Here is a 27996-nt window from a genome sequence, read left to right as displayed (position 1 = left end):
TTGTAACAATTCCCTGTTTTAAAAAGCCTCAGATCTTCCACTATCCCAGTTTCCCTCCTTATCCAAAAGGAGTAGGGAGTGGTTCACAGGTTTATCCCATCCATCCCTGGGCGCCCAAGGGTTGTGGGGAGAGACTTGCTTCCCCACTTTAGATACTTCTTCCCCCGGCCTCTCATTGGCTTCTGCCTTCTGAGGGAGGAAGGAATAGACTCACACGAATCCTCTACAGAATCGCCATTCAAACTGTGGCTTACGGACCAGCAGCACCAGCACTAGCTGGTGGAACTTGTCAGAAATGCAGATTAAGGAGCCCCACCCCGGCCCTGCCTGCTTCCAGGTGTTTTTCTATGCCCTCTGGAGTCAGAACGACAGTGCTTCAGGGAGAGAGGGCATTGACACAACGCCCACTTCTGCCTTCAGAGCGCCCAAAACGCCCCGACTCCTGACAACCCACCTTCCACCGCAACTCCCACAATGCCCACAGGCGCCCACCGGCTTTTGCGCGACTACATCTCCCACGGAGTTTTGCGAGCCAGACCACCATCATGGCGCCCACCCGCCCTGACAGGGCCAGGACTACAACTCCCATGATGCCCCGCGGCAGAACCCCGCCCCCAGCGCCTCCGGAGCCGCGCCACGTCGGCTCGGCGGGGTGAGGCCGGGCTCGGGGCAGGGCCGGCGGGGTCTGCAGGGCCCGGGGCTCGTTACAGCGGTTCTACCCGCCTCGACGCAGACATGGCGGCCGAGAAGGACCAGCAGAACGATGCCGAGGCAGAAGGGCTGAGCGCCAAGTGAGCAAGCGGGCTTCAGCCCCCTTGACCAGAGACCCGGGAGACCTGCCCCACCCCCGCCCCCTCTTCCCTCAGGTCCCAGGAAACCGGCCCCTCAGGCAGGAGTCTGGCCCTCGCCTCGTCCCGAGCACTCTGGAGTCTGGCCCTCGGCCCTCCTCCCCCGGGCTCCGGGAGTCTTGGACCCTCCCCGCGCCCCACCTCCCAGGACTCAGGAGTCCGGGCCTCTTCCCCCCTTCTTGCTTGGGGGTCCGGACTCCATCCCGGCCCCCCGCTGACCCGCCCGTCCCGCCCACCAGGACCCTGCTGCCGAAACTGATTCCGTCTGGCGCGGGTCGTGAGTGGCTGGAGCGGCGCCGCGCGACCATCCGGCCCTGGAGCACCTTCGTGGACCAGCGGCGCTTCTCGCGGCCGCGCAACCTGGGCGAGCTGTGCCAGCGCCTCGTCCGCAACGTGGAATACTACCAGAGCAACTACGTGTTCGTCTTCCTGGGCCTCATCCTATACTGTGTGTGAGTGCCTCTCCCGGCCGCCCTTCGCCCCCGGCAGCCAGGCCCCCGCAGGAGGCCCGCCCCCCAACCCCGCCTGCTCCCTGCTTGGTGACCCTGCCCCCAGATCCTGGCCCCGCCCCGGCAGGCCCCGCCCCCGTGGCCTGCTCGGGCCACATCTTTTTAATGGAAGGGCCATCGACCTCGTCCCCATCGATGTGGCCAGGGCGCAGTGTGACCAAATGTGACTTAGCCCTGCCTGAGCCCAAGGATGTAACCTGCCATGCGCTAATGAAGGTCAGGGCCCCTGGCTAGCCCAGCTCCAGCTCCCTGACCATGTCTCCCTGCCCTCCAGGGTGACGTCTCCCATGCTGCTGGTGGCTCTTGCTGTCTTCTTTGGCGCCTGTTACATCCTCTATCTGCGCACATTGCAGTCCAAGTTCGTGCTCTTTGGTGAGAAATTCCCTGTCCAGATGCATCCCCAACCGTACAAATCCTGGCTTCTTAAAATACAAGCCTTAGACCCCAAACCCAGCCAGCCCAAGCCTAGATTGGCACTAGATCTTCCAAACCCAGTCCCTGAAGATTTCAGACACACCAGATGCTCCCAACCAGGCTCAGCTCCCAAACTGCTATTTTTCAATCCCAGAATGAGATACCCAAGAACCCACTCTCCCCTTACTTACCTCCAGGCCCTTAAGCCTATTCCTCACACTTCCTAAGCTCTGGGCAGAAAGCATCAGCTGCAGGTACCCACAATGAACACCAGATGGCGACCTTACCATGGCCTAGATTTGTCCCAGCTCCTGTTTCCCTGGGCTGGGACCCTCAAAATCTTGGCACTTCTGGACGAGGGAAGCTGAGGCCAGTCCATCACCCTGCACCACAGGGAAGACAAGCAGGGCCTAAGTCCCTGCCTAGGGGAAGCTCAAAGTTTGGGACAGGCGGGAGTTGGGAACACAGGTAGACCTAAGCCAGAGCCCTTTAGGGACCTACAAGTTAAGCGCAGGGAAGGGCCTGTTGGGGAAGCAGACACAGAGGAAGCGCCTGTAGCATAGCCACAATTTGGTTTCAGCCACCTGCTCCTACCAGCCTGCAGAGCCAGTCTTGCAGGCTTCTGTGAGAAGCTGGAAATGCATATTGTCATGTGAGATCATTCAGTTTCTTTGTCAGCCACAAATCAAATTCTTGTGGAACATTGTATAGACTGCAAAACACATTCACAAGCCCCACTTGACCCTTCGGCTGCCAGTTTGCGACCAGGTCCTGGTGTGTGTCAGCGTAGCTGCAGTCAGAGAACCGCAGTCCAGGGGAGTGGGAAGCTAGGAGGCTCCTTGAAGATGTGGGGTGAGGGGCAGAGAGCAGGGGCTGCAGGTGTGCTGTAGGCTGATGGACTGCATGGCCATCCTAGAAATGGGTGGGACCAGTCCTAGGAGGGCGTTGGCTGAGGAGTTTGGATTAGCTTTGGAGGCTCCCAGAGCTGTGACACCAGGTTGTCAGGAGGCATCAGGGGTTATTCTGGGAGAAAACGGGAGTATGAGAACAGCTGCCCCAATGTTCTCTGCCCTCCCCCCACCCCAGGCCGTGAGGTGAGCCCAGCCCATCAGTATGCTCTGGCTGGGGCCGTGTCCTTCCCCTTCTTCTGGCTGGCTGGTGCAGGCTCGGCCGTCTTCTGGGTGCTCGGTGAGTACTGGTTCTGGGAAGCAGGGTGCAATGGGGGCCTGGAGAGGGAGCATGGCCCTGAACTGCTGGTTGTAGGGGCCACCCTCGTGGTCATCGGCACCCATGCTGCCTTCCACCACATCGAGCCTGTGGACGGGGAGGAGCTGCAAATGGAGCCCGTGTAAGGTGACTTCCAGGACCGGTCGGCCTCCCAAGCCACATACCCCACAAGCCAGCTACCCCACGCCGTCACCCCTGCCCCGCACGGCTCCGCTGCTCCCAGCCAAGGCCTCCCCATCGCAGGCCTGGGAGGGATTCCAGCCTCGGAAATAAAGCTGTTACAGTTGTCATTCAGCAAATACTCTCCCAGGTTCTTCTGTGGGTCTATGTGGGGTGATGCTAGGGATACTGTAGAGACCAAGACAAGGTGGGGAAAGACAATGGGCCGGAAAAATAACGAAAGCCTGGTCAATGAAGTGCTAAGGAGAAGAGTCGGGAAGGAGATTGTGTCGGGGCCCCATAACCACCCTCATGTCTGTTGATTTTGGTGTAGACAGGCCCTGCCCTGGCCCTGCTGCATAAGAACAACTTAGGACTCAGTAGGGAGCTGCACTCACAGCAGTGATTATCTTGAAACATTGGCAAAGGGGACAGGCACATGGTACACAGGAGACTGGTGGGCTCCACAGAGTCCTCCTGATGGTGTCTCCTGGGACCCTGTGCCAGTTCCTCAGCGGTGGATTGTGACACTGGGAAGTGTGTGCGGGGACGCACAATACTCCATGCCGAGGATCTTTATCGGGGAATGGTCCCATGAGCTCCCCTTTAGTCTAGTATATACCCAAATTCCAAACCCAGATCAGCAGGTGCTGAGCATAAACAATACTGTTTGAACAGTGTGGTCACATGAGCCACTCTTATCAGGGAATGGTAAGTTCCAGATGCCAGCCAAGGGCCAACTATGCAAGCAGGCCTCACAGCCTGTTCTTTAACTTCTGCGTAGAGTAAGTTCTCCTCAAGAGTTGGAGATGAAAGAGCCCTCCCTGAGGTGATAGTAAGTCAGGGGTCAGGGCAACTGCACATTGGTTGGAAGAATGTTCTGGGCAGAGGAAGCAGCCGTCTGGGGCTTGGAGGAGGGGAGAGGCCAGGAGAGCTAGACTTGGAGGGAAATGGTTTCCTCTGAGTGAGGTGAAAGGGCCAATTTGCTTTTCACTGCAACATGAAGACTGTCAGAAAGAGACACCAACAAAAGACACACCTGAGCTAAGTACAAGGCAGGTAAAGGGAGGTGAAGATAGGGTCTGGAGAGCTTCCAAGGGGGTTCAGGGAGGGCTCTCTGAGGAGGTAACATTGCAGGGGGGCCCCCCCGAAGAATATCATTTACACCTCTTAACGTGCTTAATTAGAAAATATAAAATGGCATCTGTGGCTCTAGCATATACCCCATTATTTTTACTGACGTGTGGGCTGAGATGGGGAAAGAGCAGTGCCTCAAACAAGGGAGGCCCTGTCCTCCAGGAGCCCACATTCAGTAGGAGAGGCATGCCTGAGCCAAATCACCCAAGAGTAGGAAGCACCTGAGTGATCTGCCCTCTGTAGCCTAGAGGGGAGCTGGGGGAGAAGAGAGAGTAGCTGAGGAAGGGGAGGGGCTTGCTGAGAGTGGTGAATGAGGGGGGTCTTGCTGGACACTAGATTGCTCCTTGGAGGTTTGGGGGAAGAGAATTCCAGTAAGTGCAAAGGACCTGAGGTCGGATCTGCTCAGTAACAAGGTGTTCCTGGTTGGGATGAAGGGATTGGGGAGCAGCTATAGGAGATGGAGGTGGGTTCTGGGGGGCCAGATCTCTCCAGACCAGCAGCCTCGGTGAGGTCTTTGGATTTTAGCTTCAGGTGATGTGGAGCTGTGGAAGGGCTTTTGGCAGGGGAGGGAAAGATCAAGTGTGATGTTAGAAATGTCCTTTGGGGTCCTACGGGGGATGAGCTGGAGGAAGAGTGATCAGGGAGGATAAGCCAAGTGGGGAACAGGAGGCAGGAACCCAGAATGGAGGGAGGAAGGGACAAGGAAGCCCGCTTTAGGAGGGGGAAGGTGGCCATTACATAGGAGCTGAATGGGAAGGAGCAGGCAAGGATGAACCCAGGCTGCAGGCTCCCAGCAAGATCCAAAGACCCAAGGGTTGTGGGGTCTGGTTCCCCACTGATCTTAGGCCTTCACCAGGGTGCACTTCCAGCAGCTGCCACCAGAGGGTGGAAAAGTGCTTCCTCTGCCCTCCCCCAGGGAGGGAGCAGCAGATGGAGAAGACCCCTGCCTGGAGGGTTGGGCCCGGCCTTTAGGCACTTGGGTCTACACCAAGCTCATGGTCCCAATCCCAATTCTGGATGACAAAGTGTTAGGGGGAAAGGATGTCCTGAGCTAATTCCATACAACCCGTTTTGTATCGGGTTGTAACAAAAGGGCATTTTGTTTGCTGATCTAGATACCAGTGTTTCCAAGGGAGAGTGAGTCCTGATGCCCAGAGAGGGGGATGGTGGTCACTATGTCTATTTTGCTATGGCCCTGTGATCTGGTCAGGATGCCTTGTTTGGAGGTGACAGGCCTGAGACCTGAGACCCCGGGACTGAGATCACTGTTGCAAAGGGGTCAGCAGCCTGGGGCTGAGGGTGGCCACAGGAGGCTGAATCCAGAGCCTAACACAGGGGTAACTGACTATAGATTCCTATCTCAGATGTCCAGTTATTGACCTGCTGAGACCAGAAGCTTCTAAAGGTGGTCAAGACTGGGGGCCCATTTCACCATCGGTCTCTTCCTGAGGGAACTTGAGGATTGAGAGGTTTGGTTGGGGGTAACAGAAACTGGGAGGGTTGGTGTATCATCAAGGGCATAGAGGTTTGGTTGTCTATTTGGGGGACATAAGGAGGCTCAGCTGTCCAGTTGAGAGTGACTGGTGACCATGTTTGATAGACCCTATGTTAACTTGGGGTTCTATTGATTACTTTAGGGCTATCTGAAACTTAAGGTCCTCATGCCTAGTTTAGTGCTGACTGAGCTGGGGTGTCCCACATCCTGGTTCTGGAGTGAGCTGAAACTGGGAGGCCAGATAACAAGCTGTAGAGTGCAGATATGTATTTTTAGAGTGACTGGCTGTGGTTTTACTGACTAGAGGGCCCTGCAGGTTAATTTAGGGTGAGACAATGGTCTTGTATTCTAACTTGGGGACTAAGGCGGGGGCCTTCCTCACCAAATTGGAGGGCATTTACTCAGCTGTCCTGATTGTGGGGTTCTGAAGTTGGGGATCCAGAGACCTATCTTGGGTGTAACTGAGGCAAGTCACTCAAATGTCTAATTTGGGGGTGCCTAATACAGGCTGCCCAGAAGGAATGACCAACTGGGACTCTCAATGTCATCTTGGTGGCTCATACCTTGGGGAGCCTAGATGCAAGGATTAGGGGTGGCTTAATGTGGGGACTTATAACTAGCTCAGGGATGCACTAACCTCAGGTCCGGATGCCTCCTGTTGTGTCTCAAGGTCAGATGTCTTTTGAGGCTGTGGCCATGAAGAGGGTGGAGGTCGCTGCCTGTGGGGGAACTCAGTGCTTATTTTAATGGTGATGGGGCTGTTAATCCCTGTATAAGGGTGGGGCTGGATGAGCCTGGGGGCCCCATTAATAAACTTGAGGGTGACTGTGAGCTCCTGGGCACAGTGATAATGCAAACTTGGGCTGAGATCTGGAAGCCTGGTCTGGAGAATAGAGGCTCATTTTGGGCACCTGATTGTGGGGGTCCACATTCTTAGATTGGGGGCTTGCTGAGTCTAGAGATATAGATGCTTGGGGGTTTTCCTGTGACTGGTAACAAACTGGGTGGCTTAAAGCAGCACCACTTATTTCTCTTGCAGTTCTGGAGTAGGACCTCTAGAATCAAGCTGTCTGCAGGGCTGCTCCCCCTCCCATGGAGGGAGAGGCTCGAGGGGGGACCCTTGCCTTGCCTCTCCCAGCTTCTGGTGGTGCAGGCCTCCTGGCTTTTGGCCACAGCACTGTCACCTCAGCCCTTCTCTCTGCCTGTGTCCTCCCTTCTAGCTCTTTATTTTTTTTTAAGATTTATTTATTTATGCATACAAGAACCGGGGTATAGGCCAGAGGTGGGGGGGTAAGAGGATTCACCAGAGACAGAGTGGGGAACAGAACAGGAAGATCGATGGAAATACACTGCTGAGGGGAGCATCAGGTGGGTTAGGAGAGGTCTGCTGCACCATGTAGGTTGCTCCCTGGCCAGGGATGGAACTCGTGCTGCAGTGGCTGCGGATAGATTCATAGGTTGTGTCTTAACCCCTTGCGCCACCAGGGAGGCCCCTCCTTTCTAGCTCTTATAAGAACATTCACCTTTGCATTTTGGGGCCCACCCCAGGACCTCACTTTGAGATTCTCCCTTTATTACATCTAGAGAGACCTTTTTTCCAACAAGGTCACATTAGCAGATTCCAGGGTTAGGACATGGACAGATTTTTTTTTTTGGGGGGCGGGCAGGCACCATCAACCTACTAATGGGGTGTTTAAGTCTAAATTCTGAGTTTGAATCTCTCTGATTATGGGGTTCCGAGGGTTTGGTTTATGGTAACTGACCTTGAGAGTCAACTCCAGATACCCGATTTGGGGTTTCCTAACTTGATTTGCATGCTTTTAGAGTTCTCATGGTTAGTGTACAAGTAACTGAAGTTTGGGGGCTAGAGATGTAGTTTGGGGATCACTAAGCTCCAGTGTCACAGAGTCCTCTCTTTAGAGGGGTCTGAGGTTGGCAGGCTAGCTGCATCATTCGTGTGTTCACTTATTGAAGAGGTTCCTAACACAGGAACACAGATGTGTTTTTTAAGGGCAGCTGATGCTGGGCTACCAGATGCCAAGATGGGGAGCACTGGAACCCCAGCTGGTTGTTTAAATGGCTGATTGTTTAAACACCTAAGTCTGCGTCACCGTCACCGATGATTGGGTTCAGATTAGGGGTGATGGGAGAGACTAAAGTGACTAATGTCACAGTAACTTGTTGGGAAGGGGGTTTCTTGGTCTTGCTATAGAGGAAACTGAGTCTGGAGAACCAGATGTTTATTTTGAGAGAGTCTCAACCTGGGTAGGATCCAAGTTCCAAGTTTGGATTGATTGAATCTGTGGATCAAGACTGTAATTGCTCAGTTTAGGGTGACTAGGTTTCAGTCCCATTTTCTAGTTTACATTGAGAATGGGGTGCATATGCTGAGTGGGGTGATGGCAGCTGGAGACTCATGTGTCTAGATTGGGGGTTTTATTGTAGGGTCCTGATGTGAGAAAAGTGTAGGTATGCAACTTTTGGGGCCCTGATGCCTAATTTTGGGGTGCCTGAGTCTAGGGCAGTAAATCCCTGCACTAGAGGTACTGATGGGGGTAACTGAGCTTATCCTATCAATGTCTTAGACTGGAGTTTTGCAGGGGTGAGGGTGGTGGAGTAGGGATTCTCTCATTTTGGGGTGTCTGAGGCAGGACTGAGGGTACGTTCCTTGGTTTTTCTGATTCACCTGCCCAGGGGTGACACAGCTTGAGGTATAGGTCTGATCCTAGGGTCTTCAGTCCGGGGTTTCTAAGGGCGGGTGGGGTTTCACATACCTGATCTGTGGGTATCCAGAGGTCTCCTTTGGGGGCATCTGAGACTGGGACCCAGAAGTGCTAACGACCTGGCCCCCCGGTCTGCAGTCCCCTCCTGTGAGTCTTAGTCCATATCGGGGTGACCGATTTGGGGGTCACACGCCTGGAGTGCGCGGCTCGTTCGGGCGGCGCGTGAGGGGGCCCGGGCGGGGTGGCCGTGGGCGCTGCGGCCCCGCGCTGGGCTGCGGCCCCCGGGCTGGTTGCGGCAGGGGTTCCCGCGGGAAGCAGAGCGCGGCGGGGCGGCCGGCGGCGGGAGGGCGAGCGCCGGAGTGACAGGAGAGGAAGAAAAATGGGCCGAGAAATCAGAGTGGACGCGCGGGGGGCGCGAGTCCGGGAGCGGGCGGCGGCGGCGACGGGCGGGGGCCGCGCCTCTGCCTCGAGGGACGCCGCCCGCGCCATCCCGGGCCGGATCCCACCCGCTCCCCTAATCCCGGCCCCGCGCCCCTCCCCCGCTGCGCGCCCGTTCCCCCCTCCCCGTCCAGGTCCCCTCCGAGTTCCCCTTCTTCTCCAGGGAGTTCTGTTTGCCTTCCGCCCCACCGCCGTCTGCCCCCCTCCCCGGCCTTCTGCCCGCGGCGCCCACCTTCTGAGCCCGCCCCGGCGCGCCCTCCTCGGCCAGGGCCCCCTCCTCCTTTCCTAACTCTCCCCCGCCCTCCAGCTCCCCCTTTCCAGCCCCACCTCCGCCCAGGTTTCCCCCCTGATCCCCCCACCCCTCCCAAAGGCTTGACGCGGAAGTGGGGCGCGCGCCGGCGGGGGAGGGGCGGGGCGGGGGCGGCGGCCAATGGAGCGGGAAGCAGGACAAATGAGGCCCGGCCCGCGCGGCCGACAGGCCCCTCCATCTTCCCATTAGCGCCTAATGGCCCCCCCGCCGCCGCCTGATGAAGATTTATCGGCCCCGGAACCCCGCACCCCCTCCGCCCGGCCTCCCCCTCTCCCGGCCAGGCCTCCCCCTTTCCCTGCCCGCCGGACACCTGATGAAGCCGTCAGCCCGGCTGGGGGGCGGCGGGGGGTGCAGGGAACCCGACCTGAGGGGCCCCTCGGCCCGGTGGATCCCCAGCTCCCCAGCCCGATGGCCAGGCCGCCGCGGAGACGCTGAGGAGAAAGTTCCTGAGACCGGGGAAGGGAGTGTCAGGAAGGGTCTGACCCACCGCCCAAGGGGCCGCCCCCCAGGGGATAGGCCCTCAGTTTGGGGCCGACGGGAATGGGAGTAGCGGGCTCCGGAGGAACCAAACGGCTGCCTTCGGCGTCTCAGGGAGAAGATAAAGCCTGGGGTCTGGAAACTTGGGTCTGAGGCAGGTGGACTCGGGACCTGAACTCCGAGAGGAGGGCCTTGGGGTCCCGGGCTCCTGGGCCTGAGGGAGGGGACTGGAGGCCTGAGGAAGGAATTGGGGGGCCCAAGCAATGGACAGGGCTGGGTGTGGAGGGCGCCTGCAAGGGGCATGGGCTGGGGGCAGCCCTGGACTTCGAGATCCCTGAAGGCAGAGGGGACTGGGAGCCCGGACTCCAGGGCCCTAGGCTGGGAGCTTGGCATTAGGGGGGCTGGGTTGGGAGGCCCCTGATTGATTTCTGTTTACCGGCTGTCCCCGCGGGCGGAAGAGCGAATCGCGCCCCATCCATCAACAGGCTCGCAGCCTCCCTAATAAAAACATTTTACTCCTAAATGATCTCGAACTAATTAACTCAAAGTGTTAATTAAAGTTTGCGCAGACAGCATTGTCATCAGGGAGGGCGGTGGATCCATCTTCCTGAGAGAGAGACAGAGTTTGGGGGGGCATGTGGAGAAGAAGGGAGAGCGCCCCATCCCCCTCCGCACCCAACCCTGTCCCTTCCTTGAGCCCCCCACTCTCATGGACGCCTCCCTGGCTTCTCTCCTTGAATCTCTTATCCCTGCGCTCTGAGTTTTTCCGTTGCCTTCTTTACCTCCCTGTCTCTTCCATCTCGGTCAGGAGGTCAGTCTCAGAGTTTCCACAAGTCTCCACACCCCTCTGTCTCTGGCAGTCTCTCCCATGAACCCTGTCTCCCCAGTTGCTCCTTCCTCCCGTTAATGTGTGTGTCTGGAGTGTATGTGTGGCTGCATGTGTCAGAATGTGTGTGTGGACTCATGTGGTGTGAGATTTCCTCTGACCTGTGTGGAGGTCTGGAGTTGTGTGTGCGCACGTGGGTGTGCAGAGGTGTGCATGAACCCAGGGGTAGGTGTGCAAGCATATGTGTGTCCTGATGTGTGTGAGTACTGCTGACAGGCAGCTGGGGCACTGTAGCGCAGGGTGCCAGAGACAATGGTGGAGGGCCTCTGAGGGTCCCTGGGGACAGGGCCTGGCCCCCCCCATCTACTCCCCTGGCACAGGCAGGAGGGATCAGGGCTGCAGGACCAGTGAATGAGTGAGTGGCCAAGCGTGAACTCAACTGTGAACTCAGGTGAACCCATGCACACATGGGTGTTCGTGTTCGGCCCCTGGATGTGGCCTCCCCAGCCCCCAGGCCCACCTCCCCTGCCCTTCCCCACTACAGCAGGCAGCCACCCCGGCAGGGCAAGGGAGCTGGGACCAGGACAGGCCACCAGGCCATGGGCATCCGTGGGGTGGCTGGCTGGGCGGCCCCGGTGTGAGCTCATACATCAGGGCTGACAGGCTCCGAAAGCCCCGGAATTAAAACCTAAATCGAATATTGATCACCCGCTCCGGCCGTGGCGCCCACAACAGCCCCCCCAGCTCCCTCACGCTTGCTCCCTGCTCCCCTGCTCTCAGGCAGCACTGCTATCCTGTCTTTCTCTCCGTCTTTCTTGCCTCCTCTCTCCCCTGCGACCCCCATCCTGGCCCCACCTCTTCTGGTGACCCCTTCCCGGCCTGCCCCAGCAGGTGCTCTCTCAGCCAGAGACAAAGAAAGAGATACCCAGAGACCAAGAGAAGAGAGACACGGGACTGGTCACACACACAAACAGACCCAGGCACGAAACAGTTAAATGCAGACCTACAGGCCCAGAGCAAGCAGAACACAGACACAACCCAGGCAGACAGACAGACACAGGCAGAGGAGCATTGCAGATGAATACACAGGACACAGGAAGCCACACAGACACACCCTGATTATCACAGACACAGATCCGCCCCCCTCAAATACGACATCATCTGCACAGGGAAAGTAACCCTCAGACACAGGCGAACAGTGAGAGACAGTCACAGACCCAGAGCTACAGGCACAAAGCAGAACCACTGAGGCACGAAGCACGGGGATGGTGACACAGAGATAGGCTCAGCCACAAAACAAGTCATAACGCAGCAAGACAGAGTACGGTCACCCATGCAAGGCCCACAGACACGCTGAGCTCCAGATGGACAGAGAGCACCCCCTTCCACTCATCCTGACAGGGCTCCCTCTCTCTGACTCAAGGCCCCCAGAAGGCCCCTTCTTAGATCCAGAAGCCAGAGAGCCCCCTGCATATGGAGGAGGCGCTCAGACCTCCCCTCCCCCTCCCTAACCAATACTGAGCAGCCCCCTTGGTCCCCCAAGGTCAGGGACTGATCCAGAAAGGAAGCCAGTAGGGTTGACCCCAGGGCAAAAAGGGCTCCGCATCAGAGAGGGGTAGGGACAAGGCCAAGGTCACGCTGCCAGATCTGGGGTCCCGGGGTCTGGGATTCCAGTCTCTGAGACCACCTGTGGGATGGAGGCCAGATCTTGGGAAGAACTTCCCTGGATTAGGAGGGCTGGGGCCGTACTGAGTGGGTAGGGGCACGGCCCCAGCCCCCCACCCCCACTCCAAGGCTTCCCGGCTGGGGCGGGCGCGGTGGAGGCGGGCGGTGGCGGCTGCCGGGGAGAAGATGAATCTTTCATGAGTGATTTGCGGCCGCCTCTTCTCGTCCCGTGTTGTTTAATGTTTCAATTTGGGCGAAAGCAAAACATTCAATCAGGCGGATTAAGTGCGTAATGCGTCTCATCGCTCAATCTGTCGCCTCCGCCGGGCAGCCCGCCGGGTGGGGGGGGATTAGGAGGGGGTGATGGGCAGAGACCCAGGCCCGGGGAGCCGGTCCCCAGCTCCACTCCTAAGCTGCCACGAGAAGCCTGCAACCCCTCCAGGCATGTGTCCCCTCCCAATCCGGTCTAGCCTCCACCCCACTTACCGCTCTCTCTGCTCTATCTTGGGGTGTCCACTTAGCTCTTGGGGCCCTGGCTTCTCTCTCTACCTCTTTCCAGCTGCCTCCCTCTGTCTGCCTGTCTCTCAGCATGTGTGCCTGTATCCCTCTCTCCATCTCTTTCTTGTCTTGCTGGGTGTATCTGCCCGTGTCTGTACGTCTGTCTGTCCTTGAGGGTCTGCCTCTGTCCTTGGCTCAGACTGTAGCTCCTGTAGCAACCTCCTCTGCCTGCTGCTCTCTGCTTGCTCCCTGGGTTTCCTCTTCTCTGCACTTCCCTTCGTTAGATCTCTCTGCCACTCACGGTCGCGCTCTTGTCTCTCCTCAGTCTGTACCCATGTCTTCTCACCAGCCATCTCTGCACACTGTGAGAAACCCTGCTCTATACCCCATCTTTCTGTGCCCCTGTCTGATTTTGTCCCTGCCCTGCTGTCTCCATATATTCTCTCTCTAAACTGGGATCCCATACTGTTACCCTTCAGTCTCCCTACTTCTCTGTTCCCTATTCATCTCTGCCCTTGTTGGTGTCTGCATGTCTCTGTCCATATCTCTCTGTCTCTGCTCCCACTGGGGTATCTTCCCCTCCTCCCTTGACCTGCCTGCTCCGTCACTTGGCGGGCCCAATCACCATGTCCACTAGGGGGCAGCAGGTGCAGGCTTTTCTGACGGGATGGCTGAGGCACTTCCCTGCTAGCCCCACGCCCGTCTGCCTGCCGTCCCATCTGGGTCTGGAGTGTCCGTAGTGGGGGGCCGGCCCCTCTCCCTCAGAACCTGGAGCCTTGACCCCAGCCTCTGCTCCCTGAGACCCAGGGCTCCATCCCTCAGCACTCCCCCTAGACCCAGAGTCCTGTCCCCAGCCCCTACCCCCTCACGCTTGCTCCATCCCCTAGGCCTCCCTCCCTCAGGCCCAGAAGTCCATCCCCCAACCCCTGCTCCCTTAGCCCCAGAAGTTTATTCCCCGTCCTCCTCCCTCAGAACCCAGGGGTCCCCATCCCCAACTTCATCTTTCCTCTCACATAGCCTGTGACTTGCTCAGGGATAAATGGAGATTTCAACTGGAGGACTGACAGGCAGTAACCAGAAATGTTGTCACCCGCTGCCTGCTGCTGAGACCCCGGGGCTGTGAGGCCAGAGACCCACAGCGGGTGCAGGCACAGGCTCGGGACACACACAGATTCCAGGAGACTCACAAGTAATGGGATTCAGTCATAACATGCCAGGGCTCACACAGATGGCAGCAAACACACATGATCGCACACATACCACTACCGGAAATACGGCCCTGGGCACCCCAGTCACCCTGGGGCACACCCTTTGCCCCCCAGAGAAGCTCAGGGGCACACAGCATCCACACACTCGCTGCCTCAGCCAGGTCTGTAGTTAGGACTGTGCCTGTTTTGCAGGTCTCACACTCACACACACCCCTTTCCCCCATTCAGCGTGACTTTAGGGGAACACAGGCAGATCTCCCAGACTCCCCTCTGTGTGAGCCCTCCACCTCTGCCCTCCGCGGGTTCCCCCCTCCCACTCCATGCCAGCAGCCTCCTCTTCTCTCCAGCGCCCCTCTCTCCTCTCCATTTTCTCTCTGTGGCTCACACTGTCCCCCCTCAGCACCTCTCCCAACTCCCTAAGTTTCTCCTCCATGTCTCACTTTCTGTGTCTCTCCCGACTGTGTCACTGCCTCCAGCCTCTTCCCTCCTTCTCCATTTTTCTCTTTCTCTGAATGTGTCTTTGTCCATTTCTTTGCACCTCTGTGGCGAGTCTGTATGGGCTTTCTCTCTAAGACCTCTCAATCCCCCCCCATCCTGTCTCTGTCTCTGAGTCTCTTGAACGGCCCTTCACTCTGTCTCCCTCCCTCTCTAAACTGCAGAATTCAAAATCTCTAAGTTTCTCTGTGTCTCCCTGTCTCTACATATCTCTGCCCCCCCCATCTCTCCGGGCCTCTCTCGCCGCCTTCTGTCCCCCTCTCTCTGTCTCTGTCTCTCTGTCCATCCATCTCTCTCCTCCCAGCCCCTCCCTCCCTCCCCCGCTCTCTCCCTCTGTCTCACTCCTCGCCTCTCTCTTTTCTCTCTCAAGTGTTTTCAATTTTATTCTGAGTGGAATTAACTACCCCTGATGTCAAATTGCCGCCGAAATCGATAATAATATCTTTACAAAAGAGGATATTCTTCTCTCGGAGAACGGCCTCTGAAAAATGGAAAATTTAGTCGAAATTGATTCATTACTTGACACTTTATAGAACGGCTGCGTATTGATCGCACCTGTCATGTCCCATCTCCCCTAATCGAAGCTGAAGGCCGGCTCCGATGCCTGCTATTTTTCATAATTCCACCGCAGCCGACAGCTCCACAAACACCGCCGCTCGCCCGGCCTCCGCCTCCCGCTCTGGCCGCCACTGCGCGCGCCCTCGGCCTGGCCCTGGCCTCGAGGGCCACGCCAGCCCGGCCGTCCCCCGCGTCCATCTGTCCACCGGTTCCCTGGGTGTCCTCTGTCTGTCCTCCGCTCATGCGTGGCCGCTCTCCCCAGCCAATCTGTCCGTCCTCTCTGCCCCCACCCAAGCCCTGAGTCTGTCTGTCCTTCTCCTGGAACTCCCCTCCCCCATCTCAAACCCCAGCCCTGCCCTTGTCTGTCTGTCTGACTGCCCCCGTGGCACACTCCAGGCTCTTACCCTGGCTGGTTGTCTGTCCCAGCTCCCCCATTTGCTCGCTTGGCCGTCTGTCGCCGTTCCCCAACACTTGCCACCTGGGGGGGAGGGAGAAGGGGTTGGGGTACTGTCTGCTTCCCACTCCCCCCAGACTTGACCCCCTCCAGACTCTGGTTTCCCCCAGCTGTCCCAACAACATCTCCCCCCCAGGGTAGCCTGGCCCAGTCCCAACCCCAGCCCCCTAATCCTCAGCCCCCTCCCAAGGAGATCTGGTGAACCTGCTTTCCTCCCTGAACCCCTTTTTCCAGCTGGCCCCTCCCTCCCCTTCCTGCTCCTTTAAAGTCCTCTCCCTCCCTCTCCTCACATTTTGGGTATCCCCAGGCTCTCTCCTCAGAGAGGATACAGACCAATCAGACATTGGCCGTGCCCTTAGGGAGCCTTGAGCCCAGTGCCTTGGGGTGGGGTTAGGGGTGTCAGGCCTTGGCAGAGGAAGAGCCTAGAGCTGTGGGGAGGGTGGGCTCTGCTGGGTGGTGTCAGTTGTAGTTGGAACCTAGAGCCCAGTCAGGCCAGCTCCCAATCTCCAGTGTGGGGGTGAGGGGGGGGGAGGGGGAGTGCGTACGGCTGGGCAGTGTAGTCTGGGGGTTAGAGACAACACAGATCCCACCCCACACACACTCACAGGATGCCTGGACTCAGGTCTCACTTCCAGAACTAAGTAGCTGTGTAATGGTGGGCAAGTGACATTTTGTAAAATGGGGACGATGCTAATGACAGCACCAGCCCCCTGGGGTCACTGTGGGAATTGATAGGCTTCATTGCGTGTCTAGAGCCTGGGCCGGTGCCTGGCCTGAGTGACTCCATTAAAGTGCTCGCCATCACGCTGCAGTGCTTTGCAGTGCTTTGCCTCCACCAGCCCCGCCCATCCCCCCTGCGCTGGGGGCTTCAGGGAGTGGAATTGGGAGGTGCAGTCCTGGGCTGAGGCTTCAGCTCACACCCATCTGGTTTCAGCCTCAGCCCCCTTTAGCAGAGCTTGCTGTAGGGGAGGGTGTTACCAGCAGTGGAAGGGGAGCAAGCGCAACCCCTCATGGTGGGATCCCTCACCCCTGGGGGGTTTAAAGAGTCTGATGGATGTTATGTACCCCAGAGGTGTTCTCTCCTTCATGCGTAATGAATTCAGTCCACTGGGTGTTACAGGCTGGTGAAGGTGTTTCTTTCTCTCCCTCTTTTCTCTCTCTTCTCAATCTCTTGCAGGGGGCATTAAACACCCCGAGGGTGTTCTCTCCCAGTGGGGTGTTAACTACAGTGTCTGCCATGGCAGCCTCCCTGGGGATATTAATTACAGCTTAATGGTTCCCCTCCTGTGAGAAGCTTCCTTCAGTCAAGTAGGTGTAGGCAACACTGCTAACGAGGGTGTGTGCCGCCCGGGTGGTGGTCCAGACCTGCTGGGGAAGGGAATGCCACCCGCGCTGCCAGCACCCTGGGTTTTATTGAGCACCTGCTATGTGCTTACAGGCAGGGCACACTCGGATGGGCTCAGAGACGGAATTTAGAAAGCCCAAAGGTGCACAGCCCAGAAACCAGGGCGGTGTGATCCTTGGGGAGCGGGGTGGATGCTGAACAGATAGATGCTCCTGTGCGTGGTGCCCAGCCTACTGGGGCCTGGCCGCTGAGGGCACCAGACTTCCCCTTGGCCATGAGCCCTTTACAGGGGTTACCTGCCATCTAACGGGGGTTCCCCACACCCTGGGCTGCCTCTATTTCTCCTAGAGGTGGGACTTAGAGATTAAGAGCACAGAAGCCCTTTTCATGGGGACTCTTGTCTGTCTTGCAGGTTCACTAACATTCCAAGGCTGCTCCTTCTCCCAGGGTGCTGTGTACAATGAAAGAGGCCGTATTTTCCCTAAGGGTGTGAGCTGTCTTCCTGAAGGGGGTGCTGGCCACTGAGTTCTTTCACCCAGAAGATGTGCCTTCTCGCTTTGCAGGCACAGAAGACATTGTGTGTGTCCTCAATGGCTCAGTGGTGTTGTAGGTCTCTCCAAGGGTGTTGCGGCACCTGCAGGGTGTTGTTGCTTTCCCAAAGGGGGTCACGTGCAGCTGAGCAGTTCCACCCCACTGAGGGTTTCCAGAGCACCCCTACTTGGCATTCAGAGTCACACACTATGAGGGTGTTCTCTGAAGTCCAGTGGGTGTCACGGACCCCCCCCAGGGAAACCAGTGTCAGAGACCACCCACCGGTGAGTTCACTTCAAGGGTGCTGTGTACAGCCCAGGGCTGTTCTAAACTCCTAGAGGATCATGGCTCCCTTGAGGGTTTCAAATGCAGGCCAGTGAGGGCATGGGGTCACCCAAAGCAGGGGTTTCAGCAGCTGCCTTGATGGCCTTGATGGGTTTGAGGTAGTAATGACCCAGCGAGTGTGTAAGGTTTGGCGCTTGGCCAGGCACTTTCCACCTGTCTTATTCACCCTCCTGACACCCCTCGGGGTAGGGGTAGTTGTCATTATTGCCCTGTTTTGCACATGAGGAAACTGAGGCTGGGGATGCTGAGTGACTGCCCCAGTGGGCGGTGGTGGACAGAAGCCTGCCTAGGGCCTCCGGTTCTCTTCTAGCCCACCAGAGCTGGGGTGCCACACTGGGGGTCAGTGGGCAGCAAGAACCGCCCTGGCCTCAGCATTCCCCTTGGGGTTGGCTGTCTTGCTCTGACACACCTGAGGCAGGTGACTGGGGTCTGCAGACCTGGAGAGCTGGTCCGCTGAGAAGGTGGCTTTGGGGCTTGGAGCAGGGAGCCAGGCACCTGGGATGGGTGAGAGACGTGAGGGGAAGGAGGGAGGAAGAAGTAAGGGAAAGGTTGGAGGTAGGACAGGGGAGAGGGAACCAGGAGAGCAAGGGTGTGGCTGGCCCGGAGGCCTGAGGGGGCTGAACTCTGGGGCTCCCCAGCCTCCCTCGGGCCGTTGAAGTGGCTATTGTTATTTCAAGGGAGCAGATCCGCTGGGCGGGCCCCTTCCCTACCACACTGCTGGTGTGCGTGCGCGCGCCGAGACTGTGTGTGAATGAAGGGGAGCGCGGCGTGTCTGCCCACGGGCCGGTGTGTCACCGAGGGTTTGTGTGTCGGGGTGGAGGGTGGCTGTATGGCACCAAGGGTGCGCGGGCCTGGTCGGTGGGTCAGCGGATCAGGGAGGGGCCAGGGCCAGGGCGGGTCCGCGTGTGCAAGTTGTGTGTCCCTGTGCCTGTGTATGCGTCCGTGTGTCTGTGCAGCTGTGTGCAGCTGTGTGTGCTCGCCCCGTCGTGTGCATGTCCGTGTGTCTGCCGTCCGGGCTGTGCGTGCAGGCCGCCTCGGGGTCCCGGGGGCCTGGGGGCGTCCTGCGTGTCCCCAGGGGTCCCGGCCCCGGAGTTGCCGCCTGCACCTCGCGCGGGTGGGTCTCTCCGCGCGTCCGCCTCGGGAGGGGAGGGGCGGGGCGGGAGGCGAGAGCCGGCGGAGGAGGGGGTCTCGCCACCCCTCCACCCACCCCGTCCCCACCCCCACCCCCACTCGCTCAGTCCCGGGATCGAACCTTATTTAGAGTCGCGATTCGACATCTGTTTTCAAATTTGATCAGCTCTGAACTTTATTTTCCGAGTTTGAGGAAAATTATATTCCATCGATCGCGCTCCCGCCCCCTCCCCCGCGCCGCCCGCCGCCGCCGCCTCCATATATCTGCGCGCCGAGCCGGGCCGGGCGGCCGCGAGGGCGGGAGGCGCGCGGCGCGCCGTGGAGGAGCAGCGGGAGGAGGAGGACGACGAGGAGGAGGCGCCGGAGGCGCAGGAGGCCGTCCGCCCGCGCCCCCGCCGGCCCCGCGCCCCGCGCCCCGCGCCCGCCCGCGCGCAGCCCCGGCCCCGGCGTCCCGCGCTCCGGCCCCTCCGCGCGCCTGCTTCGGTCTCTCCGCCGCGCCCGGCCGCGCTCGGCCGCATCTCCGCGTCTCTGCTGTCTCTCCCCGTCAGGGTCTCTCGGGGACGCTCCGCCCAGCTCGCGCCCCCTCCGTCCCGGCCCCTCGTCCCTCGGGGCTTGGGGCAGCTCCCCCAGCGCCTGCGCGCCCCGGCGCCCCCTCCTCAGGAAGCCGCGGGGGCCATGGCTGCGGGACCCGAACTTTAAACACTTCTCTCCGGGCCGGAGCGGATGCGCAAGCCCCAGAAAGTGAGTGAGCGCCGCGGGCCGGCGCAGGGGCGGGGATGGGGGGCGGGGATTCCTGCCCGAGGCGGGGGCCGGGGCGCGTGAGGTGGTCCCCTGAGACCTTGGAGTCTGGGCTCCCGAGTCCGAGAAGGGGGGAGGCAAGGTGGGGTCACCTGCCCGAGCGGTGGGTACGGGTGGGAGGAGGAGAAGGTTGGAGGTTCTGCCTTGGAGCAGGGTCCAGCATCTCGGGGCGCAGGAATGTGTGAGAGCGCGGGAGACGGGGCACTCAGGGAAGGGGTTCTGACTATTTGGGAATGGGGGCTGGCGGGGCTGACCCGAGAGTGGGTCTGAACACCCTCTGTTGGGGTGAGAGTCCTAGTGAGTTTTAGAGACCAGCGTTGAGGGCTTGAAATTTGGGGTGTGGGGGTTCAGAGTCAGGAGATGGTATTTAGCGCAGAAGATCTAGACAGTTGGGGTTGAGAGTTGGCCCTTTGGTTGGGGGTCATGCCTGGGGGTGTGGAGTTCTGGGGCTGGGGTCAGCATGAGTTTGGATTGGAGGCCAGGGTGGTCTGGATTTGGAGCTGGAGTTCGAGGCTGGGGGTCTGCCAGTTTGGATCTAGATCTATGGGATCTGAATATTTGGTGGCAGGGGTTACCAGAGCCACCTGTGGGAAGGACATTTGGACCCATTCAGGGGTCAGCACACTTGGGGGCAAGGCTGGGACCCTGCAGGGGCCATGTCCTTTTCGGGACAGGGGCTGTAGCATGCTGCACGCCTTTCCTGTCCCTTATCCCATGCCTGTCACAGGGGCCACGCTGGGCCACCGCTGCCATCCCTTCTCTGGATGGGTCTCTCCTCACTGTCTCTCTGACTCCTGTCTTCCTCTTAACTCTGTCTCTGTTCACCTCTCACTCCCCCAGAATCTGTCTCTCAAAGCCTCTCTCTTCCTCTTTGGGTCCAACTCTCAGACTATCTCTCAGAATCTCTGTGCCTATCTCTCTTTCCGGTATCTCTCTGTCTCTGCATCCCTCTGTCTCGCTATCTCTCTGTCTCTCTCTCTCCCAGCATCTCTGTCTCTGTCTCCCCCTCGCTGGTTTCCGCTCAGATTAAGCCGGGGACCTAATTCCAGGCCCAGGATCGAATTTTCTGGCAACAAAGGGAAATAGCGAATCGATCGGTCGCTCCGGAGATTAAGAGACAAGCGGCGCGCGGATCTATCACGGCTAAACGGCCCCCCCTCCCGCTCCCCCCACCCGGCCGGCCCGCCGAGGCCCAGACGCGCTCCGCATCGCCAAGCAGCCTCAGGAGCCCGGCTGCCTGGCAGACCCAGGCCCAGAGCTAACTGCCTACCCTGCCTCAGGCCAGAGCCCTGGGAGGGATCTGAGAACCAGGACTGCCCCCTAGGGAGGGGAGGAGTGGGGCGCAAGTGAATCTGAGACAGCAGACCAACCCAGAGAGTCACCCTGCGCACACCTGTGGGCTCAGGTAATACCTTTCACCTATCTTTAAAGCAGCACACCTGCACATCAGTGTCCTCCCTCCAGTTTCCCACATCTAGACTCTAAGTAACATTTGTCTCCTATACCTGTCCCCTGCAGGTAACATCTGTCCTCTGCACCTGTTTCTCTCTCACCTGCCCTTCCAGGTAACACGTTCCTCTGAAACATACTCCCAGAGATACCGGAGATCTCTCAGATAACGCGTGTCCCATCTTACCTTCCCCTCCAGGTCGCACCTGTTCTCCAAAATCAGCCCTCTCCACCTGAATCCCTGCATCTGTTTTATTTCATGTTTCATTGTCCCCTTCTGACCCTACACCTGCATCACCTACCTACACCCTCAGGCTCCAACTACACTGGTGTCGTCCACCCATATTCCTTCAACTCTGCCTCCCCTCAGGTAGGACCCGTCCGCCATATTCACATACACACACATACAGACACCTTCCTGTACAAATAAGCGCACACGTGTGCATCTTCCTTCATCTGGCCTCAGGAAATGCCTCTCTCAGTCACCCCCACTTTCCCTTACAATGCCATCCTTGTCCACCCTCACACCTGTCCTTCCAGAAGCACCTCCCACACACATATCACATGAGAAGATACCCCCCCTCACATGCCTTCTCATGTCATTTTATATAAATACACTTCCGGCTCACCCCCCCACACCTGTCTTTCTCACCTGTCATTTCAGGTAACTCATCCCAGACAGCACACACATCACCCCACCCATCTCGTGGCCCCAGCTCCAGCTGATTGATCACCCATGCAGCGGTCCCCAGCCTGGTTTCCTCTGTACCTTCCCTCTTCTGAAAGTCCCACCTGTCCCACCGGAACAACGGCTGCTGGCCTTGTATGTGACGCCTCACTGTCCTCTCTGTCTCTGCCTGTCTCTGTCTCGTGATCTCTCACAACACACACATTTGGGCAGGGAAGTTGTCCTTGGCCACTGGTACCTGCCTTACCTGTATACCTGTTTCCCCACACCTATCCCTCAGGTACTCTCTGTCTGCTTCTCTTCTTTTCCCACATAACTAATTTCTGTGTCTCTCACTCCCTTGTTCCTTGTCACACAAGGTCACACCAAGATCCCCACTCACCTGCCCTTTCCTCACCTGTCTACCTCAGGCATCGCATCACCTGCTCAGGGACTCGTCACTCATCCCATCAGCAGCCAGGTCCTGAGACATGCCCACCCACATGGTCCTCCTTGACCTCTGTCTGCTTTACATCCTTCAAGTCGGTCCCTGCCCTCACCTGGCCTCCCAACTTGTCCCCCAAGGGAACACCTACTGCTAGACACACTCCTGCCCCACAGCTAGCTGGTTCCCTCTGTCCTCCTCCCCCCTGCGGCCGCCTTATCCCTGTCACAGCCCTTGCAGACATTCTGTGCTCTCCCCATTCTCTAGCTGTGCTCATCTTCACTACCTGCTCACTCAACCTGTCCCCCACACCTGTACGACCCAACCTGTCTCCAGCCTGCCTCCCTCTAGAAATACCCACCCCTTTTCATGGCCTGTGTCTCCAGCCAGCTATCTCCTTGGAGACACTACTCTTGGGAGGCCTACGTGACACTCATGGCGCTTGTTAAACACGCCATCCACACACGCTGCATTGTACAGAATCCCTGGGGTTCCATCCTGCATCAGGAACCAGGGGGCTGGCCCGGAGGGGAGATTTCTGCTGCAGGAGGGCCTGTGGGGTGGAGCCTGAGACTTTACATTTCTTAACAAGGGCCACACTGCTGCTGCTCTTCCCTCTGAGTAGCACCTGCTCATAACCTGTCCCCTACCTGTCTCTTGGCCCAGCGCGTGCCTCCCCCACACATACTGATGACGAAGATGACAGCTACACTCCGTCAGTTAAACCCGCCTCCGTGACAGCCGTCGTCCTAGTTCTCCACACCCGTCGTGTCATCGACTCCTGATGAGCTCTCCTGCAGCAGGGACTTACTCTTATCCCCATTTTATAGAGGAGGAAACTGAGTCAGAGAAGTGGAGTGATCACTCTGGGGTCTCAGCTGGTAGCTGTTGGAGACAGAGTCAAATTGAGGCCACTGACTTCAGGGGCTGCCCGGTGTCTGCTGCTAACACCTGCTGTCAGGTGACCGCCTTGTTCCTGGACACACATGTCCACCTAGTTACGTTGGCAACACATTTCCTGCCAGTTCTCCAGCACCTGCACCTCCCATTCTCTCCCTCCACGCCTCCCTGCGCTGGCCTGCCCCACCTCCCTGTGAGCACACTGTTCCTGCCGGTGCTGACTCCAGGGCTCACCCTTGACCTCCTCATCCTTACCCTCACCTGTCCCGCAAGCCTTGGGGAGCCAGTGCAGCCTCTGCCAACAATACCAGTCTCCCTGACATGCCTCGGTCCCCAGAATTACTCATCTCCACACTTACCTGTCTCCAAGTTCCAGTTTCCTGTCTGCCCACTCTCCCTTTACTTCCCCTCCCTCGTCCATCCGCCCATCTCCCCCATGCCTGTCTCTGAAGCTGAGTCCTCCGTCTCTCTTTCTCTGTTTCTTCCTTGTTCCTGTCTCTTTGTTCTCCATTTCCATCTCTCTTGATGTCTCTGTATCTCTTCATATCTCTTGATAGCTCTCTGATCTGATTTTGTCCACTCCTCTGTGCCCTGAGCTCTCTGTTTCTGTCTCATTGTCTCTCTGGTCTCCTCTTCTGTCTCTGTCTCTTGTTCTCTCCTCTGACAGTGAAAATATTAGGGAGCTTGAAGCCATACCGGCCTGCATTTGAGGTCAGGTTCACCTCTCACCCCTGTGGTTCTGTGGCCAAGTCACTCTCTTTGTCTGAGCCTCAGTTTCCACATCTGTGAAATGGGTGTCACGCAGTTGGACCCGCCCGGTTCGTGGTGAGGATGGGGTGCTGAGCGAAGTGAGAGATCCTGGCAGATAGGGGCCCATCTCCCTCCGTGAGTACTATGCTCCTGTCTCTTTCCAAGAGCCGCCTCCCTGCCTGGCTGGCTGAGAGAGTGTGTGTGGCGGGGGAATGGAGAGAGAGGTGGGCAGAGGCGTCCCGACCGAGGCCTGGGCACAGGACCCGGTGTGGGGCTGGGGACAGGGATCGATCCGCCTCGGCGGCAGTGCGCGGGCCAGGATTGCATCTTGTCACAATAATTTATTGCTCTCATCCCGTCTGATCGATGGCGCTGAATTAGCACCGCGCCTGATGCCCCTGGAGCCCCGAGCTTCCCCCAGCCTGAATGGACCCTGGCCCTTCTCTGGCTCTTGTGGGACACCAGGCACCCAGCTCCAGTCAGCTCAAGCCTGCACCTGGCCCCGAGCACCGCCGAGGCCTGCCTCTGCCTCCTGCTTCCCGTTCCTGTCTCTCCCTCCCGGCCTCGGCCTCTGTCCCTCTTTGCCCTCCTATTTGGCTGCCTGGGTCTCTGACCCCTTTCTCTGTTCCTCATTTTCTCTGATCCTCAGCCACCTGCTTCCCCCCATTTGTGTCCCTCCTCCCTTGTCTAATTCCCTGTTCCTTTCTGGTTCCGTGTGTCAGTACCCCATCCGTCTGTCCCCCGGTTCTCTGCTCTGTCCCTGTATGCCTTCCCCCCACCCCCTGCCCCGCATCTCAGTGCCTCTTCAGCCCAGGTCTTCCTGCCTATCTTCTGTCTCAGTCCCTTCAGCTCTGTCTATTCCTTGACTCACCGTGTCTGTTTCCCTGCCCTGCTGTGTCTCACCTGAGTTCCACTTAGACCGTATTTCCTGAGCATGTACTTGGTGCCCAGCCCCATGAACGGCGCATGTGGACCCTCAACCCTGAGCATGGCCTGGAGGGTTCTCTCTGTCTTGACTCCCTGGATGGACTGGCCGCACTGCCTCCAGTTTTCTGTTCCTCCAGCACCACCCAATAGGAATTGTTTCCCCCTGTGTTGGTCACGCTCACATGGAAACGGGCTAAAATGCCCAGCCCGGGAGGTCAGGCAGGGCTGGGGAGCAGGGTCACACTGGAAGGAGCTGGAATAGAGGATCCCTTGGCATTTGGCAGAGGTAGGGTTCAGGGTGAGCAGGAGATGGATTGGGGACTAGGTGGAGGTGGGGAGGAGTTGGGGCAGCAGCCAGTGCTGGTCAGGCCCCGGGGGGACACCGACTCCCCAGGACTACGAAAGGGTCCAGGTGTGCGTTCAGTGGCCACGAACCCACACTTGAGATGTGCACACCTGACTCACACCTTTCCCTGCTCTGCCTGGCCCTGTGGCTCTCCCTCCTCCACTCCTTTGCTCTGCCCTAATCCCTCAATTTTCCGCATCTCTGCCCCCTCCTCTCCCTCCTGGCTGACCTGGGGTCTCCTCCCAGCAGCTCTCTGCCTGTGACCTCCAGCTCTCTAATCTATTTTGCCAGAGCCTCTCATTCACTCCCCCTTTCTGTCTTTCCCTAACTTGGACCTCCTGCTCTGTGTCGGTCTCTGTCTCTTGGGGTCTGGCTCCCCTTCTTTTTGTGGGATGCTGTCTCTTTCCTGCCCTGTCTGTCTCTCCATCCTCTCTCTTCTAATCTATCCCTCTGTGGGTCCCCTCTCTCACCCTCTGTTCCCCATCTGACTCACTCTCCTCTCTGTCTCTTTCCCTCTCTGTGTTATCTCTCCTCTCTCCTGGCTTTGTCTCTCCTGCCCCCCCAGCTTCTGTCCCCCCACCCCAGCCCCTGTGCTTCCTCCACCTCTCTGGGTGTCTAGCGGAGGGGAGGGGCGGGCCTCCTCCCGCAGCCTGGCTCTGGGTCCGCATCCGCGGTTGCGCTTGGGCCCTCCCTCTCCCCTCCCCCGTGCTGCTTGGTAGGCGGGGTGCGTGGCACTGCGGCTCCCACCTCCCCAGAGAGGCTCCCTCGCCACCCCCCCACTGACATGGTTCCGCATGCTGGCCGCAGCCCCAGGGACATCCGTGCTGAGACTGGAACTCGGAGAGAGAGACAGGGGAGAGAGACAGAGACCTGGAGACACCCCAGAGACAGAGACAGAGAGAGGGTGCTGTGAGGTTTTGTGTCCCCTCCCCAGCTTGGTGCCTCCCACCACCCCAGACCTGGAATTGCAAACACACCTGTACACTGAGAAGCTGACACCCCCTCTGTCTGCCCAACTGTCCCTCTGTCTGTCTCACGGTGTAGCCTCAGAGGTTCCTCTGTGTGTGTATATGCGTGTGTATGTGTGTGGTGTGACTGTGTTCTGTGTTGGGTGACGTGGGTGTGTGAGCAGTGTGTGTTCCTGGGCACAGGTGACTAAACGTGGGCACGTGAGACCACGGGATGGAGAAAGTCCACACGAGTGAGTGTGAGCACGTCTGTGTGACTGGCATGTGACTGTCCAGGACTCCCGCGTTGGGCAGTCCCTGGTGTTTCCACGTCCAGGTGCCATTCAGGTGAGGCTGCGTGACCCGACAGGACTTGTTCCCGAGGGTGAGGAGACCAGCAAGCTTGGTCCAAGGGGGACGGGTGGAGGGGCAAGCCAGGTCCCCCAGGGGCCCAGGAGCCGGCTGGTGAGTGGGGTGTGGGCGACACCCAAGGGAGCCGCTGAGAGGGTCCTGGTCCCAGACCCCGCAGGTCTGCGCGCAGGACTGGCCGAGAGCCGTGGGCACAGGTGGTGTTCGGGCTCGTCTGTGTCTCTGAGCCGTCTCTGAACAGAGGCGCATGTACACATGTGAGTGTGCAGCTGTTTGGGGGAGCTGAGTGTCCGACAGGCCGGCTGAGTAGTGTCAGTGCCTAGCAATTCAGTGGCCGGTCCTGTGTGGCAGCCCTCACGCGTGCTGAAGACGGCGTGGTTGTGGTCGTGTGTGGCTGTTGGACGGCTCATGGGTGCCACTTGAACGAGTGCACAGAGGCGTGTGGGGCTGTCCATGTTGACATGCGTGTTGACGCAGGTGTTGTAGGTCTTTGTGTCATGGGTGATGGTGTGTGTGTGTGTGTGTGTGTGTGTGTGTGTGTGTGTGCGCCCCTATGAGGCCCTAGGCTCGGATGCTCCTCTCCTGGTTGGTCAGAGCACTGGGTAGATGCAGGTGGGGGGTGGGAGTGGGGCTGGCCTCAGGGGTTGGGGTTCCGGGGCAAGCCCAGGCAGGAAAGCTCCTGTCACCTTCCCGACCCTGGGACAGCCACGGGGCCTCCTGGGTGGCCACGGTGGGATGGCCCCTGGGTCTGGGTGTGTGGCCAGTGACCTGTCTGGACAGGTGTGCCTGTATGAGGCGGCAGGTAGCCAGTATGGGTGCCCAGATGGGACAGGGTGTGTGTGTGTCCAGGAGGGATGTGTGTGCATGTTGTGTGTGGGGGGGCAGGGGGCGATGGCGGGAGAAGGGTCTTGGACCGCGTCTCTCTCCTCTTTAGACAGAGCCCCGGAGAAGATATGAAATTTAAAAAAAAAATCAATTTTCATTCCACTTGTGCAGATTGTGTTAAGGGGAGGTGGGGGGTGCTGGATGAGGGATGAAGGGGCTGGGGGTGGGTTGTGAGGCCTGAGGCAGCTCCCGAGGCGGCCGGCACAGCTTAGAGAAATCAAAACAACTGGTTAAACCCCAGCCCAAGGGGCCAGGGTGATGGGGGTGAGGAGACAGGCGAAGAGAGACTCAGAGATAGACAGGGACAGAGACGGAGAGACACAGAGATGCCCAGAGACAGAGACCGGAAGCAGAGAGGCTCAGAGATGGAGGTATTTGGAGATGGAGCAACCAAGGCCCTCAGTGAGAGGGGACCTGAGAGGCCGGAGACCTGCCTCTAGAGAGACAGCTGCAGAGCAGGCCAGGTCCGTGCACAGACACAGACACACAGGCACACACACGCACATGCGTTAGAGAAGTCACAGCTAAAGAGATGGTGTCCACCCCCGGAGCCAGCCTCTCTCCCAGTTGCCAGCAGTCCGATCGCCGCCGTGGTGTATGTGTGTCCCCGTGTTTGCCGTCTGGCGGCTGCTTGCCTGTGTTGGTGTGTCTCCATGCAGGACGAGCACGTGTGCGCACAGGGTCTCTGGTGCTTGACTGTGCGCCTTTGTGTCCCTGGTG

The 27996-nt window shown here is 58.6% G+C and overlaps 1 protein-coding gene across 1 annotated transcript in view; it reads left to right on the top strand.

Moving 5' to 3' along the window:
* Nucleotides 1–638: 638 nt before the first annotated feature.
* The window catches only part of LOC119249372 (ETS domain-containing transcription factor ERF-like), a 35569-nt gene continuing 8211 nt past the window's right edge, over nucleotides 639–27996 (top strand). Inside the window, 4 exon segments of the mRNA XM_054697211.1 lie at nucleotides 639–791; nucleotides 1088–1300; nucleotides 1632–1729; nucleotides 2858–2959. Of these exon segments, the coding sequence (XP_054553186.1) occupies nucleotides 736–791; nucleotides 1088–1300; nucleotides 1632–1729; nucleotides 2858–2959 (469 nt within the window). The 5' untranslated portion in view covers nucleotides 639–735.

Source organism: Talpa occidentalis, unplaced genomic scaffold (genome assembly GCF_014898055.3).
Source record: "Talpa occidentalis isolate TD23 unplaced genomic scaffold, MPIMG_talOcc4v2.1 talOcc4.17, whole genome shotgun sequence".
NCBI lineage: Eukaryota > Metazoa > Chordata > Mammalia > Eulipotyphla > Talpidae > Talpa > Talpa occidentalis.
This window is presented reverse-complemented; position numbering and strand designations above follow the sequence as displayed.